The sequence below is a fragment of the Mustelus asterias genome, chromosome 8 (assembly GCF_964213995.1).
Source record: "Mustelus asterias chromosome 8, sMusAst1.hap1.1, whole genome shotgun sequence".
Classification (NCBI taxonomy): Eukaryota; Metazoa; Chordata; class Chondrichthyes; order Carcharhiniformes; family Triakidae; genus Mustelus; species Mustelus asterias.
In genome coordinates, this window is record NC_135808.1 from 19395283 (window position 1) to 19411834 (window position 16552).

Sequence of the window (16552 nt, forward strand, 5' to 3'; positions counted from 1 at the left end):
GTTCGTTCAATCAGTACTTAGTCGGCATCTAGCAGGTTTGTCGGAATCTTTTCGGCATGGAGCTAGGTCCTCTCAGTAGTTTGGTGGCTCTCACCGATGTTGGCCAGGCTCCTGCTATTGAAGGCAACCTCTGGCATTGGTGGACCAGGCCTATGACAGTCACCACAGCTTTTGGCAACTCCCCTAACCAATCATTATGCTAGCTTCTGGCTCTTTAGGTTTGGCGCTTCACCACAAGGCGACTTGTCTGAATTCACGTCTGTGCCCAAAGCAGTTAACTACGTAAACAGCAAGAAAATAAATCACCAATTCTGATTTACGGTTCATTTTATGTGCCCAACAGAAGAAACCATGCCCCAAAGCAGTGGTCGAACATCCGACCTCTTTACACTACAGTCACTCAGACAGTTTCTCCACTGAGTACAACTGCCTCTTAATTAGTAAGTCCCATTGCAAGCTGAGGATTGAAGAGTCATCGATTAACAAATTGCCCATTGGTAACAGCGAACCCTCAGGTCTTGAACTCTGTCCTCATTGTGGGGCGGCAGTCGAGTTATTTACACAGTTGTCCAAAGTCGGCCCAGATAGGGGAACTGATGCCGCACGAGTTCCGTAACCCCATCAGAAACTCATCCTGAAGTTCCTGTTGGTCTGCGTGGGGGAGGGAGAGGGGTGGCCACACTTCAGTAGTTGTGTTTCTAGATAAGCCAGGCTCGTAAGGCAGATCATGCTCGACAGAGTTGCCATCACAATCCAATTAATTTTCCCACTGGTGATTGTAGTAGACGTATAACAGCAATGCTCTCTCTCGTTCTGATGCACAGGTACACATACTCTTGATCTGCCGTCCATGGAGTTTGAATGGTTGACCAATCTGTCCCACTCTGCCTTGCTTTCCCTTTCCATTAACACACACACACACACACAAACATGGCAGCACATATATTCTTCCTGTGCACCGTATCCATTTTTTTTCCCTTCCTCTAACGGTCATTTGTCTTGTAGTAGTCAAAAAGGTAAAATTCTGCGTCACAGTTAAACAAGGCTTGAGAAAGGTGAGACGTTGGTGCAAAAAATAAAAGAAATCGTCCCACCAAGGACCTTAAAATCGGTGTGAAGCTGAGATGAAATGGCGCTGTCAGCTGTAAAGGGGAGAGATCTCATGGAACATGTTCTCGCCCATTCTGAAGGATAAAATTCCAGTGTTTTCCCCAAGGTGAAGTGATCGCCATTTGCGATCATTCCTCAGCAGGTATTTACCCTGGCTTTCCCCAGCCTTTAGTTGGGGAAAATTGTCTCCTGAGTTTAATTTAGCAGATTATCGACAGGCCGGTGGGGGAACGGAGTTGGGTTGGGGACTTGTGGGGGGGGGGGGGGAGGTTTCAGGGCAGCAGATCTGAGGTGATAATCATAGGCCAGTGTATGGATGTCCTTGGAAACTAAGTTGGCTTCGACCCCGGGAAACGACATGAATTGTTACAAGGCTTAAGTGCATAAGTTTTGGATTTCAGTTAAGTTCCATTTGGATGTCCATGTCAGAATGAAAGAACAGTGACCTGCAAGCACCACCCCTTCCCCTCCACCCCGTGCCATTCCCAGCCCCCAAAGGAAAATTCCGGCAGAGTTGTTGCCCACATCCCCCCTCTCCCTATCCCAGCAAAAAGCCCTTTTCCTCCACCATGATCTTTTTCAACTTGGTTGTCCCAGGGATTGTGCCTTCCGTCAGGAGTCCCTTTACACCATGTTCGTCGCGTCCTCCATTAGAAATCGGTGGATCTGCTGAAATGTTGGCCGATCTTTCGAATCGCGGCACCAGCAGCGGACCATAACGTCGTAGAGGGCTTGTGGGCAGATTGGCGGGCAGGGGAGATAGACCTGCAGGAACAGACAGCGAGTATGGGAGAGTTAAGACAATTCTCCAAACGGAATCAAAGGTCGTTGGGGGCCGGGGTGGGTACACATAGGTTGTGGAAAATGCAGTTGACGTAAAAGTTCAGTCACCATCTTAATGAATGGCAACACATGCTCGAGGGGCCGAATGGCTGGTTCCGACAGCTAAGTCTTATGTTTTAAGGCTGAGTGGCCACCACTGTATATGTTGAAAATTGAATTCAATAAAAATCTGGAATTAAAAGTCTGATGATGACCATGAAACCATTGTCAAATTTTGTAAAAGAAATCTCGTTCACTAATGCCTTTAGGGAAGGAAATCTGCCACCCTCACCTGGTCTGGCCTACATGTGACTCCAGAACCACAGCAATGTGGTTGATTCTTAAATGCCCCGTCAAGGGCAATTGGGGATGGGCAGTAAATGCTGGCTCAGCCAGCAATGCCCACATCCCATGAAAGAATAAAAAAAGATTGGTTACAGCACAGAGGGGGGCCATTTGGTCTGTCAAATCCATGCTACTCCTCTGCGGGAACAATTTTGTTAGGCCCAGTCCTGCCCTTCCTTGTAGCCCAGCATGCATTCTCTCCTCAGGTCCTTACCCAATCCCTCAATTGAAACTGCCTCCTCCACCAACACTCCTGGGCAAGGTCTTCCAGATCCTACCCGCCTCGCTGTGTTCAATACGTTTTTTTTGCTTCATTTCGCCTCTGGTACTTTTGCCATTCCTTTTAAACTTGCGCCCACTGGCTCACAACCCTTATGCCGATGGGAACTGTTTCTCCTCTGTCCAGATAGAACCCCGTCATGATTTTGAATGCCTCTATCAAATCTCCTTGTCTTCTCCAAGGATAACAATCCCAGCTTCTATCGTGGTAACTGAAGATCCTCATCTCTGGAACCATTCTCATAACCTTTTCTTCTTAAGTGAGGCCATATGGGTAGGACTCAGGAACAGGAACGGTGCAATCACACTGTTAGGGTTGTATTACAGACCTCCCAAGAGCCAGCGTGATGTGGAGGAACTGATATGTCAGCAGATTATGGGAACAGGGCTGTTGTGATGGGCGATTTTAACTTCCCCAATATAGACTGGGATTCCTTCAGAGCCAGAGGCCTGGATGGGGCAGAGTTTGTCCAGTGTGTCTTTGAAACAATAGGCCTGATTTTACCATTTTGAGTCTAAGTGCCGAATCTGGGCGTCAAATAGATCCGAGCCCGGAATCCTCTTTGCAGCGCGCCCATACTCTTTGTGCCGGCTCCGGTCCAATTTGCACTGTGGGCGGGGCTTAGCGCTGCCGGACCGATCGGAGCTCTGAACTGTGCATGCGCAGTTCAAAAAAAAATCCGAAGCAGCGTGCCCGGGCGCGAAAGAAAAAGCAGAGAGAGTGGCTCTCTGACCCAGATCATCTGTGGGGGGGGGGGGGGGGGGGGGGGGAGGTAGGAGGAGAGGGGCAGGACCCAGATCACTCTCTTCCGGTGGGGGGGGTGGGGGGTGGGTGGGAGGAGGAGAGGGGTGTGATGGGTCCATCTGGCTCACCAAGTCAGTTACAATACTGCATTCAGCATCTACTGAACCATTTTGAAGACAAAGGATAATGACATTAGGGTTCTGCATGTAAGCCTTGCTTATGCTAAAAATTATATCCTTGGTGTCGGCAGCCATTCCTGATGTTACAGTACTGATAGCACCAGGAAGATCGACCAGTACCATTCATTATCCTTTGTATCCAAGATGGTTCAGTAGATGCTGAACGCAGTATTGTAACTGACTTGGTGAGCCAGATGGACCCACAAGGCAAAAGAACCATCTTTGTGTTGACCAAAGTGGATCTAGCTGAGGAACATACAGCTTATCTTGCTAACGGAAGGATGGTGGAGGGAGATCAGCGATCGAGGTAGGTTGGGAGTGTGCTCTGCCGAGGGGGGCCTGCCTCCCAGGGGGGGTTTGATCCCGGGGGTGGGGGGGGGGGGGTCTGCCAGGGGGGCCTGCCTCCCAGGGGGTTCTGATCTCGGGGGGGGGGGGTCTGCCAGGGTGGCTAGTGGGGGCGTCCGTGAAGGATGGTTGAGGAGGATGGTGACTTCACAAGGGCAGAGAGGGCTTCGGAGGTTCCCCTGCAGAATAGAAATCCGCTTCGGACTTTTATTCTGCAGGTCGCTAAAAGTGCGGATCCGGAACGGGCCAGAAGACGGTAAAGTGGGATTTGGCGGTAGGGTTGGGCGCGCGGTTCATTAAGTCGATTTAAATGCATGCTAATGCATTTAAATCGTTGGGCCGCCCGCCCGCGCCCGAATCGGGTGTCGGTAAAGCCGCGATCTGCTCGGAATTGGGTGCAGATCACGGAATAGGCCCGACGCCCAACTTTACCGCGATTGCGCGCCCATTTTGGTAAAATCGGGCCCAATATGTAGATAGTCCAACTCGGGAAGGGACTATCTTAGACCTGGTTCTGGGAAATGAACCCAGACAGGTGATTGATGTCTAAATGGGGGGCCATTTTAGAAACAGTGGTCACAATTCAATAAATTTCAAGATTTTGTAGAAAAGGATAGAAGTAGTCCCAGAGTGAAAGTACTAAACTGGGGAAAGGCTAACTATGATAGTAGAAGCAGGAGCTAGGGAATGTAGACTGGGGGTTGGCTGTTTGAGAATAAATCCACATCCAATATGTGGGAGTTTTAAAAGTCAGTTGTTAACAATTCAGGACAAGTATATCCCTATAAAAATGAAGGATATAGATGTCAAGATTTGGGAACCCTGGATGACAAGAGAGATTGTGAGCTCAGTGAAAAAGGAGACATACATAAATTTCAGGAAATTGAAAACAGATAAGGCTCTTGAGGAATACAAAGATAGCAGGAAAGAGCTTAACAGGGACTTAGGAGGGCAAAAAGGGGCCATGAAAAGTCCTTGGTAGGCAGGATTAAGGAGAATCCCAAGGCTTTTTATGCGTATAAAAGGAGGAAGAGGTAGCTAAGGAAAGGGTAGGTCCACTAAGGACAGTGGAGGGAATTTGTGTGGAGCCAGATGAGGTGGGTGAGGTCCTTAATGTGTACTTTGCATCAGTATTCACAAAGGAGAAGGATGTGGTGGGTGGCGAGTGTAGAAAGGAGGATGTTGACATTCTAGGACATGTTGAAATGAAAAGGGAAGAGGTATTGGAGATTTTGAAAAATATTAAGGTGGACAAGTTGTCAGGGCCAGATAAGGTCTGTCCCAGAAAACTAAGAGAGATAAGGGATGAAATTGCTGAAGCCTTGGCCAAAATCTTTGTTTCCTATTTAGCCATGGGTGAGGTACCAGAGGATTGGAGAGTAGCTAACATCTTTTTTCGCATTTCTTATTCATGGGAAGTGCGCGTTGCTGGCTGGGCCAGCATTTAATGCCACAGCTAATTGCCCTTGAACTGAATGGCTTGATAGATCATTTCAGAGGACATTCCACACATTGTTTTGGATCTGGAATCACCTGTAGGCCTGAAGATGGCGGCTTTCCTTCCCTAAAGGGCATTATTGAACCAGACAATCAATAATGGTTTCATGAGACTTTGAAGTTCAGTTTTTCATTCAATTCAAATTTCTGATGAGATTCGAACCCAGGTCCCTAGATTACCCTGGGTCTCTGGATTACCAGCCCAATGACAATACCACTTCGACTCCCACATTCTCTTGAACAGGTTTGAAGGGATGAATCTACTCTTCTCTCTAATCTCCTGTCCAAAACCCCTTTCCTAGGGACCATTCAGCCCATCGTACCTGCTCCGCCATTTAATAAAATCATGGTTGATCGGACACTTCAATGCCTTTTACACCCACTATCCCGATAACTCTTTGTGTTGTTGTTAATCAGAAATCTATCAATCTCTGCTTTAAACATACTCAATTCCAAAGATTCACAACCCTCTGTGTAAAATTTCTCCTCATCTCGGTTCTATGTAGTTTCCCCCTTATTTTGAAATTGTGACCCCTCATTCTAGACTCCCCATCAAGGGGAAACATCTTATTTTCATCTTCCTTGTCTGCTCCTTTAAGTATTTTGTAAGTTTCAATGAGATCACCTCTCATTCTTCAAAACTCTTGAGAATACAGGCCCAGTTTGCCCAATCTCTCTTCATAAGACAGCCCCAACAACCCTGGAACAAGTCTGGTGAACCTTTGTTGCACTCTGTGGCAATAATATCTTTCCTAAGGTAAAGGAACTAAAACTGCACCCAGTGTGGTCTAACCAAGCTCCTGTACAATTGAAGCAAGACCTCATTACTCCTGTACTCAAATCCTCTTATAACAAAGGGCAACATTCCATTAGCCTTCCTAATAGTTCACTGCAGTTTTATGTTAGCCTTCAGTGACTTATGGACAAGGACACCTAGATTCCCCTGTATATCAACACTTTCTAATTTCTTCATTGACTCCATCTACACTTCCTGCTGCCTCGGAAAAGCAGCCAGCATGATCAAAGATCCCACCCACCCCAGACATTCTCTCTTTCACCTTCTTCCATCGAAAAAAAGATACAAAAGTCTGAGAACACGCACCGACCAACTCAAGTTTCTTCCCTGCTGCCATCTGACTTTTGAATGATCCTACCTTATATTAAGCTGATCTTTCTCTACACCCTATTGGTAACTGCAACACTATATTCTGCACCAGCTCCTTTCCTCCTCCCCAATGTACTCTATGAATGGGATGCTTTGTCGGTATAGCGAGCAAGAAACAATACTTTTCACTGTCTCCCAATACATGTGACAATAATAAATCAAGTCAAATGAAATACTCCGCATATCTCTTCCTTCTACCAAAGTGGATTACCTCACATTTTTCCTTAGTATTACCTGTTTGCCCTGCTCCCTGAAGAACTCTCCAGCGTTCTCAATGACTAGTTCATCTGTGAGATGGTAGTAGGGCTGTTCCTTACACAGCATTAAGATCTCCCACAAAGTGACACCAAATGCCCAGACATCGCTGCCAGTGGTGAATTTTCCCTGAAAGAGGAAGGGAATCAAATGGAAAAATGAGAAACCCCTTTCCCATCAGCAGCACCGCTGCGCCAGCGGGTACAAACAACAGCAGCTCAAGATGTCCTTTCAGGTTCTGCGAGGTACATTCCAGGGTGTGCGCGATTCAGAGCATAAATCCGACCCAGTCAAATCCTACTGGGAAGAATTAATGGTCCAGTTTGTAACATCGACCAACACATTCAGAGGTCAATGGGATAAGACACGAGTTATAAATGTTCAAAACTTGCTGGCTAATTTATACTGTTAGCCCCATTGCTTTTCGCAAATGTTGCCTCACCCTCAACCTCCCAATTAGTTTTACTAATGTGCTCCATTTGCACATGACTTTTCTATTAAATTTATCCTAAAAAGGTTATGTCTGGTAATTAAGAGCATATGTACTTTTTTTTGGGAGCTATGTGACTTTTGTTCATGTAGTGCCAATCATTAGCCGGTATTCTCTGACCTCGTTCACCTCACCACCCCTGCCAGCGAGAATGGAGAATTTGGTACACAGCCAAATCTCCATTCACTGCAGTGGCACCGGAGAATCCCAGTTTCGGGTGAGGTCGGAGAATCCGGCCAATGTCTTTGGCCCAGAAGGGAACAAATTAAACTGTTCAATCTTATTCCTGTTGCTGGAGATGTAAAGAACTTCAATTATTTTATTTTATTTTTCTTTCTTTTCCTTTAAATCCATTTTTCCCTTTCTCTCTCTCTCCCTCAACCCACTCTTCTTTCTCTCTCCCTCCATTTCTCTTTGTACCCTATTTGACTCTAATACCTGGGAACACCACCACCTGCAAGTCGCCTTCAAGCTACCCACTATCCCGACTTGGAAATATCTCGGCCACTCTTTCACTGTCACTGGGTCAAAATCCTGGAACTATTTTCTGAATAGCACTGTGGGTGTGCCTACACCACATGGACTTCAGCAGTTCAAGAAGGCAGTTCACCATCTTCTCAAGGGGAAAGTAGGGATGAGCAATAAATGTTGGCCTTGCACGCGACATCTGATCTGAAGGTCAGGGCATCTGGACAACAAAGGTCAGGTAGAGACGCGAGCAACAGCCGATCTCAGCATTGTCACTGCTTACCAGCAGGATGCTTTCCCAAGCCATCCATCGAATGGGGAGCACAGCCCTCCCCTGGATCCGGTAGTAATCCCCTGCATACAGGTTCCGGCTCATTCCAAAGTCGGCGATCTTGATGGTGTAATTTTCGCCAACCAGGCAGTTGCGGGTTGCGAGGTCACGGTGCACAAAGTTCATCGAGGCAAGGTACTTCATCCCCGAGGCTATCTGACTGGCCAGGTGCACCAGACTGGGGTAACTGAGGAGAGAGAGAGAGAGAAGTGCAGATATGATGAACTTAATTCTTGGCAAATGGAATTTTGGCATTCATTGCTAATGGAATAGAGCCATAGAAAGTTACAGCACAGAAGGTGGCCATTCAGCCCATCTTGTCCATGCTAGTCCGAGGACACCCAGTTGCTCTTCTAATCCCACCTTCTTGCACCCGGCCTAACAAAACCATAGAAAAAAGTAGGGAAGTTTTGTTGCTATTGTATAGGGAATTGGTGAGACTGCATCTGGAGTGCTGCGCACAGTTTTGGTTCCCTTCAGGAAAGACATTAGGTTCACTAGATTGATTCTAGTGATGAAGAGCTTGTCTTGTGAAAGGCGATTGCACAGTTTAGGCCTATACTCGCTAGAGTTTAGAAGAATGAGAGGCGATCTAATTGAGGTACTAAGATGCTAAAGGGGGTTTGACAAGGTAGACATGGAGATGAGGTTTCACCTTGTTGGACATTCTGGAACATGAGGCCATAGTTTTAGGCTGACAGGTGGCACATTTAAAACAGAAATGTGGAGGAATTACTTCACCCAAAGGGTCATGAATCTGTAGAATTCTCTACCCCAGAGTGCAGTGGACGCCAGAACACTAAACAAATTTAAGGAGGAAATAGATAGGTTTTTAACTAGTAGTGGGATGAAGGGTTATGGGGAGCAGGCAGGAAGGTGGAGATGAGGCCGAGATGAGATCAGCCATGATCATATTGAATAGCAGAACAGACTTGAGGGACTGAACTGCCTACTTCTGCTCCTAGTTCTTATCACCCTATACAGAACTGAAAGCAAAGATGTTACCTTAGACTTGTAGGGACCTTGGTTAGACCATGCAGTACCGTGCACAGTTTTATAAAAAGGAAAATATAGACAGTGGAGGTGGTGCAAAAATAGATTTGCCTGAATGATATGTGATGACAAGGTTCTAACTATTGGGCAAGGTTGAGCAGCCTGGGTTGTTTTCTCTTGAAAAGACGAGAATATTGGGGGGATGACGTGATAAGAATTGTTTTAATATTAAAGGGTTTGACAGGGTAAATGTGGAGAAGGTGCTTCCACCACTTGTGGACAAGACCAGAAACTAAGGGTTACACAAATGAGACAGTCACCAATAAATCCAAACATAGAATCATAGAATCCTACAGTGCAGAAGGAGGCCATTCAGCCCATCGAGTCTGCACTGACAACAATCCCACCCAAGCCCTATCGCCATAACCCCACATATTTAACCTGATAATCCCCCTGCACTAAGGGACAATTTTAGCATGGCCAATCCACCTAACCTGCACATCTGTGGACTGTGGGAGGAAACTGGAGCACCCAGTGGAAACCCACGCAGATACGGGGAGAATGTGCAAACTCTGCACAGACAGTGACCTGAGGTCAGAATTGAACCCAGGCCCCTGGAGCTGTGAAGCAGCAGTGTTAACCACTGTGCCACCGTGCTGCCTAATAAATCAGGCAAAACCTCTTTAATGTTTGAGGTGAATAGTGCGTATTCATTTGAGTGGAGGCTCACGTGCCATGTATTAATTAAAAAGACAGAAGCCTTTGGATTGCAAAGGTCTATCGATCTTGGATTTAAGATTGACAATTCATCCAGCATCAAGTCCATTTGCAGAAGAGAGTTCCGGACTTTTACCCCACTTGGGGGCTGGATTTTGGGAAGAATGCTGGAGTGGGAAAGATGATGGGTAAGTACGAGAACTGTCCAGGAGAACGCACGTCAGACTCCCGGCAGCGGAGAAAATGCAAATGATTAAATCAACGGCGGGAAGCTCATTGCTATACATATTTGCATTATTGTAACTCGATGCAACATAATTCTGGTTCCCCAGTTCAGTGAAATTCAATAAACATCTCTTGCGCCTTCAGTAGCCAACTGAGCAAAACTTGTACGTGGCTTCCTTGACTCACTTTGACAGTCCCTCTGGACTTCCAGGAAGCTGAGTCACACAACTGAGCATCGGATTGATCTTGGTTAAAAAAAGCGCGCTGAGTTGAGACTCTTGAGGGGTTGTGCCTCAGACAGGGAATTCAGGACCCAGAAGTACTGGCATAACTGAGATGCGGGGGAAGGGGTTTGAGGAAGGGGAGGGCAACCCTTTAAGTGGCATCACAGATCTGAGTCCCTCAGCCAGTGGTGGTACAACCTGCATGCAGCCCATCGGGGTTCTGAGTGCAGCCTACGAGACATTCTGTTGACCGTTGCCCAAGTGCAGGGTTGCCACATTCCGCTAATTTCTGACCACGTAGTGTTTTCCTACCGATTTGACTGAAGTAAAACGCACGTAAAGCAAGGGTAAGTGCAGTGAGGTGTTGCTAATTGCTCACAACATTAACGGTGAGAGGAGTGCGTTCAAACAAAGTATAAATATTCTTTTGTTTTCCCGTTTGAAGTTGATGACAGTTCTATTAATATATAAATGATTAAGTATTTTCGATAACTCACTATGAAATATTTGGCGTGTATTAAATAAATTTAATCTTAATCATGGGGGTCAAGGCTCGTGAACAGGCCCGATTTCAAGCCTGAGGTTGCCTAATGCTGCCCAGAGAGGTGAACACATTAGGAGGCTGCCAGCAAGGAAAGGGAGCGGTAGCGAGAGCGAGGGAATCATCGGCCCTTTCTCTTTTCATAAGAGCATAAGAACTAGGGGCAGGAGTCGGCAATTCAGCCTTCGAACCTGCTCCGCCATTAAATATGATCATTGCTGATCTCATCTCGGCCTCAACTACACTTCCTTGCCTGTTCACCATAGCCCTTCAATCCATTGCTAAATAAAATTCTGTCCACCTCTCCCTTCAACTTACTCAGTGTCCCGGCATCCACTGTACTCTGAGATAGTGAATTCCACAGACTCCCGACCCTTTCATAAGTAATTTCTCCTCATCTCTGTTTTAAACCTGCTATCCCGAGAATGACCTTTCATTCTAGATTGCCTCACAAGCGAAAACATCCTCTCCACATCTACCCTGTCAATCCATTTTAGCATCTTATCTACCTCAGTTGAAGATTGGTTCCACTGGGCCTGTATTCATGAAAGTTTAGAAGCTTGAGAGGAGATCTGATTGAAACATATAAAATTTTAACAAGGCTGGACAGACTAGATGCAGGGAGCATGTTTTCCCTGGTTGTGGAATCTAGAATCAGGGTCACAGTCTCAGGATACGGAGTAGACCATTTAGGACTGAGATGAAGAATAATTTCTTCACTCGGAGGGTGACGGACCTGTGGTTTTCTCTGCCACAGAAGTCTGAGGAGGCCAAGTCACTGAATGTATCTAAGGAACTGTCATCAACTTCAATAAATATTTTAGATTTTAATGGCATTATGGTCTATGGGAGAAAGCGGGAACATGGCATTGAGATAAAGGATCAGCCATGATCGTATTGAACGGCGGAACAGACTCAAGGGGCTGAATGGACTACCTGCTCTTTGTTTCTATGCCAACTTGATGCGGTGGCAAGCACCTTGTCACTCCCATTCATGAGTTTGCCCCCATTCAATTGGGTTCAGCCAAGCACCATGAACCTGCACCAGATCTCCGCCAGGCCCGTTGGCAGATTGCCGTGATGGTAGAACTAAACCCAGCCTTTGGCGTGTGTGGATGATTTTCCTAATTTTCGCTCCTGAAAGGTCTGGCTCTAATTTGTAGACTCTCCACACCACCGCCCCCCCCCCCCCACCCCCCACCCCCCAAAATCAGCAGAAACATATCCTTGCTCGCCACCCTTGCCCGTTCCCCTCAAATATCCCAAAAGTTTCGAGCAAGTCACCCCCTTAACTTTCTAAATTTCAAGGGACACAAGCCTAGTAGGTTTTAAAATTTCCTCATAACTTAATCCTTGGGAGTCTAGGTAGCATTCCATTAGTGTTGGGAGTGCCAGGCAATGGAACTTGCCCCCCCCCCAGTGACCAGAGGAAAGTGTCTGCCTTGCTGACGGTTTAGGGTCACTGATCAGTCAGCATGGTGTGGCTCAATCTCTCTCAAACCGCGCGGGGCTGCTGTTTGTTCTCCTCGCTGTACAACTGCGTTCACTTACTCGGCAGGCTAAGGGTTGGGCACCACCTGTGGTGGATTTTACTCTTGTAATCTCAAGGAGGAATCATTTCTCTCAGCCATTTTTGACCTGGAATAGTTTTGTAAAGTAATTTATCTTGAATGGAGAGAGACCGCAGAACTCTGTGGCACAAAGGGATCTGGGTTGTCCCGCTACATGAATCTTAAAGGGTGGGTACAGTGAGTGGTTAGGAAGGCAAATGGGATGTTGCCCAACAGGGAATGGAATATCAAAATGGGGAAGCTTTGCTACAGTTGTACAGGGCATTGGAGGGACCGCACCTGGATTTTTGTGGTTTCAGGATTTGGGCAAGGGGAGGCAAAGGCGAGTCAGGGCTTTGTGACCTGGAAACGCACTGCCTATCAGGGTGAAGGAAGGGAAGGCGATGAATGATTTCAAAGGAAGATTGGATGGTCTCTTGAAGTGTGGTGTATGTGGTGTCTGTCTCTTTAAGAAGATGTAGTAGAACTGAGTCACCTGACTTGAGAGACCAATGGAAACTGAGAGTGAGTGATCACATCAGAGAGAATTTTCTCTCAGGTATTTTATTTCTGGGACCATGTCGTAAGCATGTAGAACTGGGGCTCTGCCCCAGGCCAGCCTAAGGGGGTGCATAAACCTCCTGTACCTAATTTTCTCTTATCAATAAATATCTTTTGGTCCAAACAAAGTCACAACATAACATGAGGGTCGTGAACTTTTAGGGTTAAGGGGATAGGGCGTGGCTGGGGGTTTGGGGGGTTGTCGTTGTGAGGTCATGGTGGGTAATTGGGTAATGAGACTGATTAGATTGCTTAACAGTGAGCCAACCCAGACTTGATTGGCTGAATGTCTTCTTTCTGCGCTGTGATGGCTCTACATAAATAACTGCACACAAAGCAAGGCTGCTCAACAAGAAGCAGGGTTACAATGCCACTGCTGAGCGACAAAGTGCTCGCTTCTTTTTCTGCCGCTGGTTCGAACCTGATGCTCGGGACGTCACTTGCGCCAGCAATCTTTTCCTCCAGCTCGTGGTTGGCTAGGAACTGGTTGAGGTCTCCATTCTCCATGTACTCGGTGATCATGCAGAGGGGGTCATCGCGCACACACACACCCAGCAAGCGAATAATGTTGGGATCCTTGAGCCGCGACATAATCTTCACCTCCTTTAGAAAGTCGTTCCTGTTGGCGGAAAGATAAAAAGTCAAACATGGACCAAGGACTTGTCATCTCGAGGCATCACACAGCAGGGGTTTTTGGACCACTATCTGACACCGAGCCACATGAGGAGACATTAGAATGGGTGCCCAAAGTTTTGTTGAAGAGGTAGGATTTGAGAAAGATCTAGAAAGGACAGAGTGATAGAGAGAGGGAGAGAGCTAATTCCAGAGATTGGGCAAAGGCTGTTGAAAACAGGTCTGAAGAGGCCTTGGAGAGCTTTGGAGCTGGAGGAGGTTACAGAGATTTGGCCCGTGATTCTCCCAAAAAAGTTCTAAGTGTCGAATTCGCGGGAAAACTGGTGTAAATCATGCAGATTTTTTCAGTGCGACTTCAGACAAGAATCTCCCACATTCTGTGCAATGCAAGGTCACAATTGGGAATATCATTAAAAGCTCAGGGAACGGAGCCGATTCACGCTGGAGGCTGACAGCTCCAGGCCTCTGCGCATGCTCAGTGGCCCCGAACTGTCAGCCGGCAGTTTGCTAGCCAGCTCGATCGCTGGCCAGCCCGGGACCTTCGCAGTGCTGCCCCTCCACTCCCCGGCCGATCTCCAGCCCACCCCTCACCCCTCCCCGCAGGCAGACCCCCACCCCATTCCCCCCCGGGAAGCAGAACCCCACCCTGGCAGACCGCCCCACCTGACAACCATCCCCCTCTCCCCCCCAGCCCGCCCCGATCGCTGGCCTCCCTCCTGCCCCCATCGATCATAGTGGCAGTGGGAGCCCCCACCGATCGTCCCCTAGGTCCCACCCTCAAGAGGCCCCAGCCCCCTTGGCCCTGCCCCCTTGGCACTACCCCATGCCTGATGGGCAGTGCCAAGGTGCCCCCTGGGCATGGGCACTTGGCCCCTTGGGCAGTGCTAGGGGGCACAGGCTTGCACTGCCAGGGTGCCCATGCCCAGGGGGGCACCCCCCCAAAGCCCGACCCCTGCGGGGCCCCAATTGCCCCCCCCTTCACTCCAGTGGGGGTCATCCTGCTAGTTCCCCAAAAGTGGGGAGCTAGTCTGAACCCCCTGGAGTGAAATACTCCTGATGGGGTGGGAGATGCTAGCGGGCCCAGAAAATTCAGTCCCGGGCCCGCTAGCATTAAAAGTAGATTTAAATCACTTACCTGGTGTTCCCGCCCGTTTCCAGCGTGACTCAGACGCATCGGTTTTCCGGCGCTGGGAGATGCGAGCACGGCGGGAACACGCGATTCCCCCGGCCCGCCGCACTAAAAGATTAGTGCAGCAGGATGGGAGAACCGCCCCCTTGGTTTGGGAGAGGGGGGTGCACGAAGCCACGGGGGACGGGGAGGGGAGATTTGAAAACAAGGATTTTAAAATAGAGACATTACTGGATTGGGAGCCAATGTTGGTCAGGGCAAGCACAAGGGTGAATGGGACTTAATGCGGGTTAGGACACAGGTGGCAAGAACTTTGGATGAGCTCAGGCTGACGGAGGTCGAAGGTAGTTCATTGGCACCCTGGGTGATTTGAGAGAATATGGGTGATGGAAGTTCAGTAAAGGTCAACTCCTCAATCCAAAACTGCCAAATGCAGTTAGCCTTGAAGATCCAGAAATGGTGATTGAGAAGCGGGTGCAGCTGGTTGGAGAGTCAAGGGTGGAAGATACAACTTAAAACCAGAGCAAGATGTTTTGAGAGTGACAAAAGGCTAGAACTTTCTTCCATAAATGGTAATTGATGCTAAGATTTCTGATATCCAAAGGGTATTAAGTTAGAAATGAGGTCTCCGACCAGCCATGATCGCACTGAATGACAAAATAGATTTGAGTGCTAAAAGGACTGGCCCTGTTGCAGAGATAACTTGTGCATTTCAATTCAGTGAAAGGAGATTACTGCACGGTATTGCAACTGCTTCATTTCCTTGCCAAGAAACAGCATTCATGCACACAAACACGCGCGCACAAAAACATGGACACACATGCATGCACACATGTGCAGGCACACGTGGACACACACACACACACACACACACATGCACACAAGTATGCACACATGTGCACATACACACTTGCGCACATGCACATGTGCTTTCAACAGCCGGTTTCCCCACCTGGCATTCTTAGTGGCATCTGAGCGCAGCATTTTCACTGCCACCATCAGGGGGCGACCTTTGCGGAAATTGAGGGGGAATCCCAGGCTCTCCAAATCCTGAGGACTGTCCACTTCACACAGGTGAACCTAGAGGAAAGTTGGGGAGAGAATGTATTGGCTTCAGTGTGTTCATCCACCACTGATTTCTTAAAGAATCCTGTAAGTTCTAATGAGGGAGCGAAGTCCAGGGCCCTCTGCAATCCCCCCGAATCAGCTACATGTCTCTGTTGTGAAGCCATGGATTCCTATAGGACAAAGCAAGGTTATGTGGCCCATCCTGTCCATGGGAACTCACCCTCACTCTTTCCCCATAGCTCTGCAAATCTTATTTTCCCCTTTATTCAAATCCACATGCTTTTCCCTTTCTAAAATTTATTATTGAATCACCCTTTCAGGCAGTGCATTTCGAATCACAAAAACTGGTTGTGCAAGAGGAAATTCTCCTCATTCCCACAGCTAGCTAGTTTGCCTATTATCTTTAATTCTCTGGCTCACAACTAAAATAACTTCTTTGAGGCCAGTGTTGCTTCACCAACTTTAGATTTATTTCCATAGTCAACAACACTGAAACAGGTACTTCCTCATATAAACCCTGACATTTATCATAGAAATGCTCATCATAAAATCCCTACAATGCAGAAGGAGGCCATTTGTCCCATCGAATCTGCACCGACGACAATCCCACCTAGGCCCTCTCCCCGTAACCCCACGTATTTACCCTGCTAATCCCCCTGACAATAAGGGGCAATTTATCATGGCCAATGAATTTAACCTACACATCTTTGGAATGTGGAAGGAAACCGGAGCACCCGAAGGAAACCCATGCAGACACATGGAGAATGTGCAAACTCCACATACACAGTCGCCCAAGGCTGGAATTGAACCCGAGCCCGTGGCTCTGCCAACCACAGTGCAACCGTGCTGCCCCATATTGCATACACAGGCAGGGCTCCCT

At 47.7% G+C, this 16552-nt stretch overlaps 1 protein-coding gene across 5 annotated transcripts in view; it reads right to left on the bottom strand.

The window, feature by feature from the left end:
• Positions 1 to 311: 311 nt before the first annotated feature.
• The window catches only part of LOC144496907 (discoidin domain-containing receptor 2-like), a 196559-nt gene continuing 180318 nt past the window's right edge, over positions 312 to 16552 (bottom strand). For all 5 annotated transcript variants that reach the window (XM_078217522.1, XM_078217517.1, XM_078217520.1 and 2 more), the window contains 5 exons: positions 15557 to 15684; positions 13264 to 13461; positions 7984 to 8218; positions 6722 to 6871; positions 312 to 1875 (listed from right to left, as the gene is read on the bottom strand). In XM_078217522.1, coding sequence (XP_078073648.1) covers positions 1735 to 1875; positions 6722 to 6871; positions 7984 to 8218; positions 13264 to 13461; positions 15557 to 15684 — 852 coding nt within the window. In that variant the 3' untranslated portion in view covers positions 312 to 1734. The remainder of the gene's footprint in view (positions 1876 to 6721; positions 6872 to 7983; positions 8219 to 13263; positions 13462 to 15556; positions 15685 to 16552) is intronic.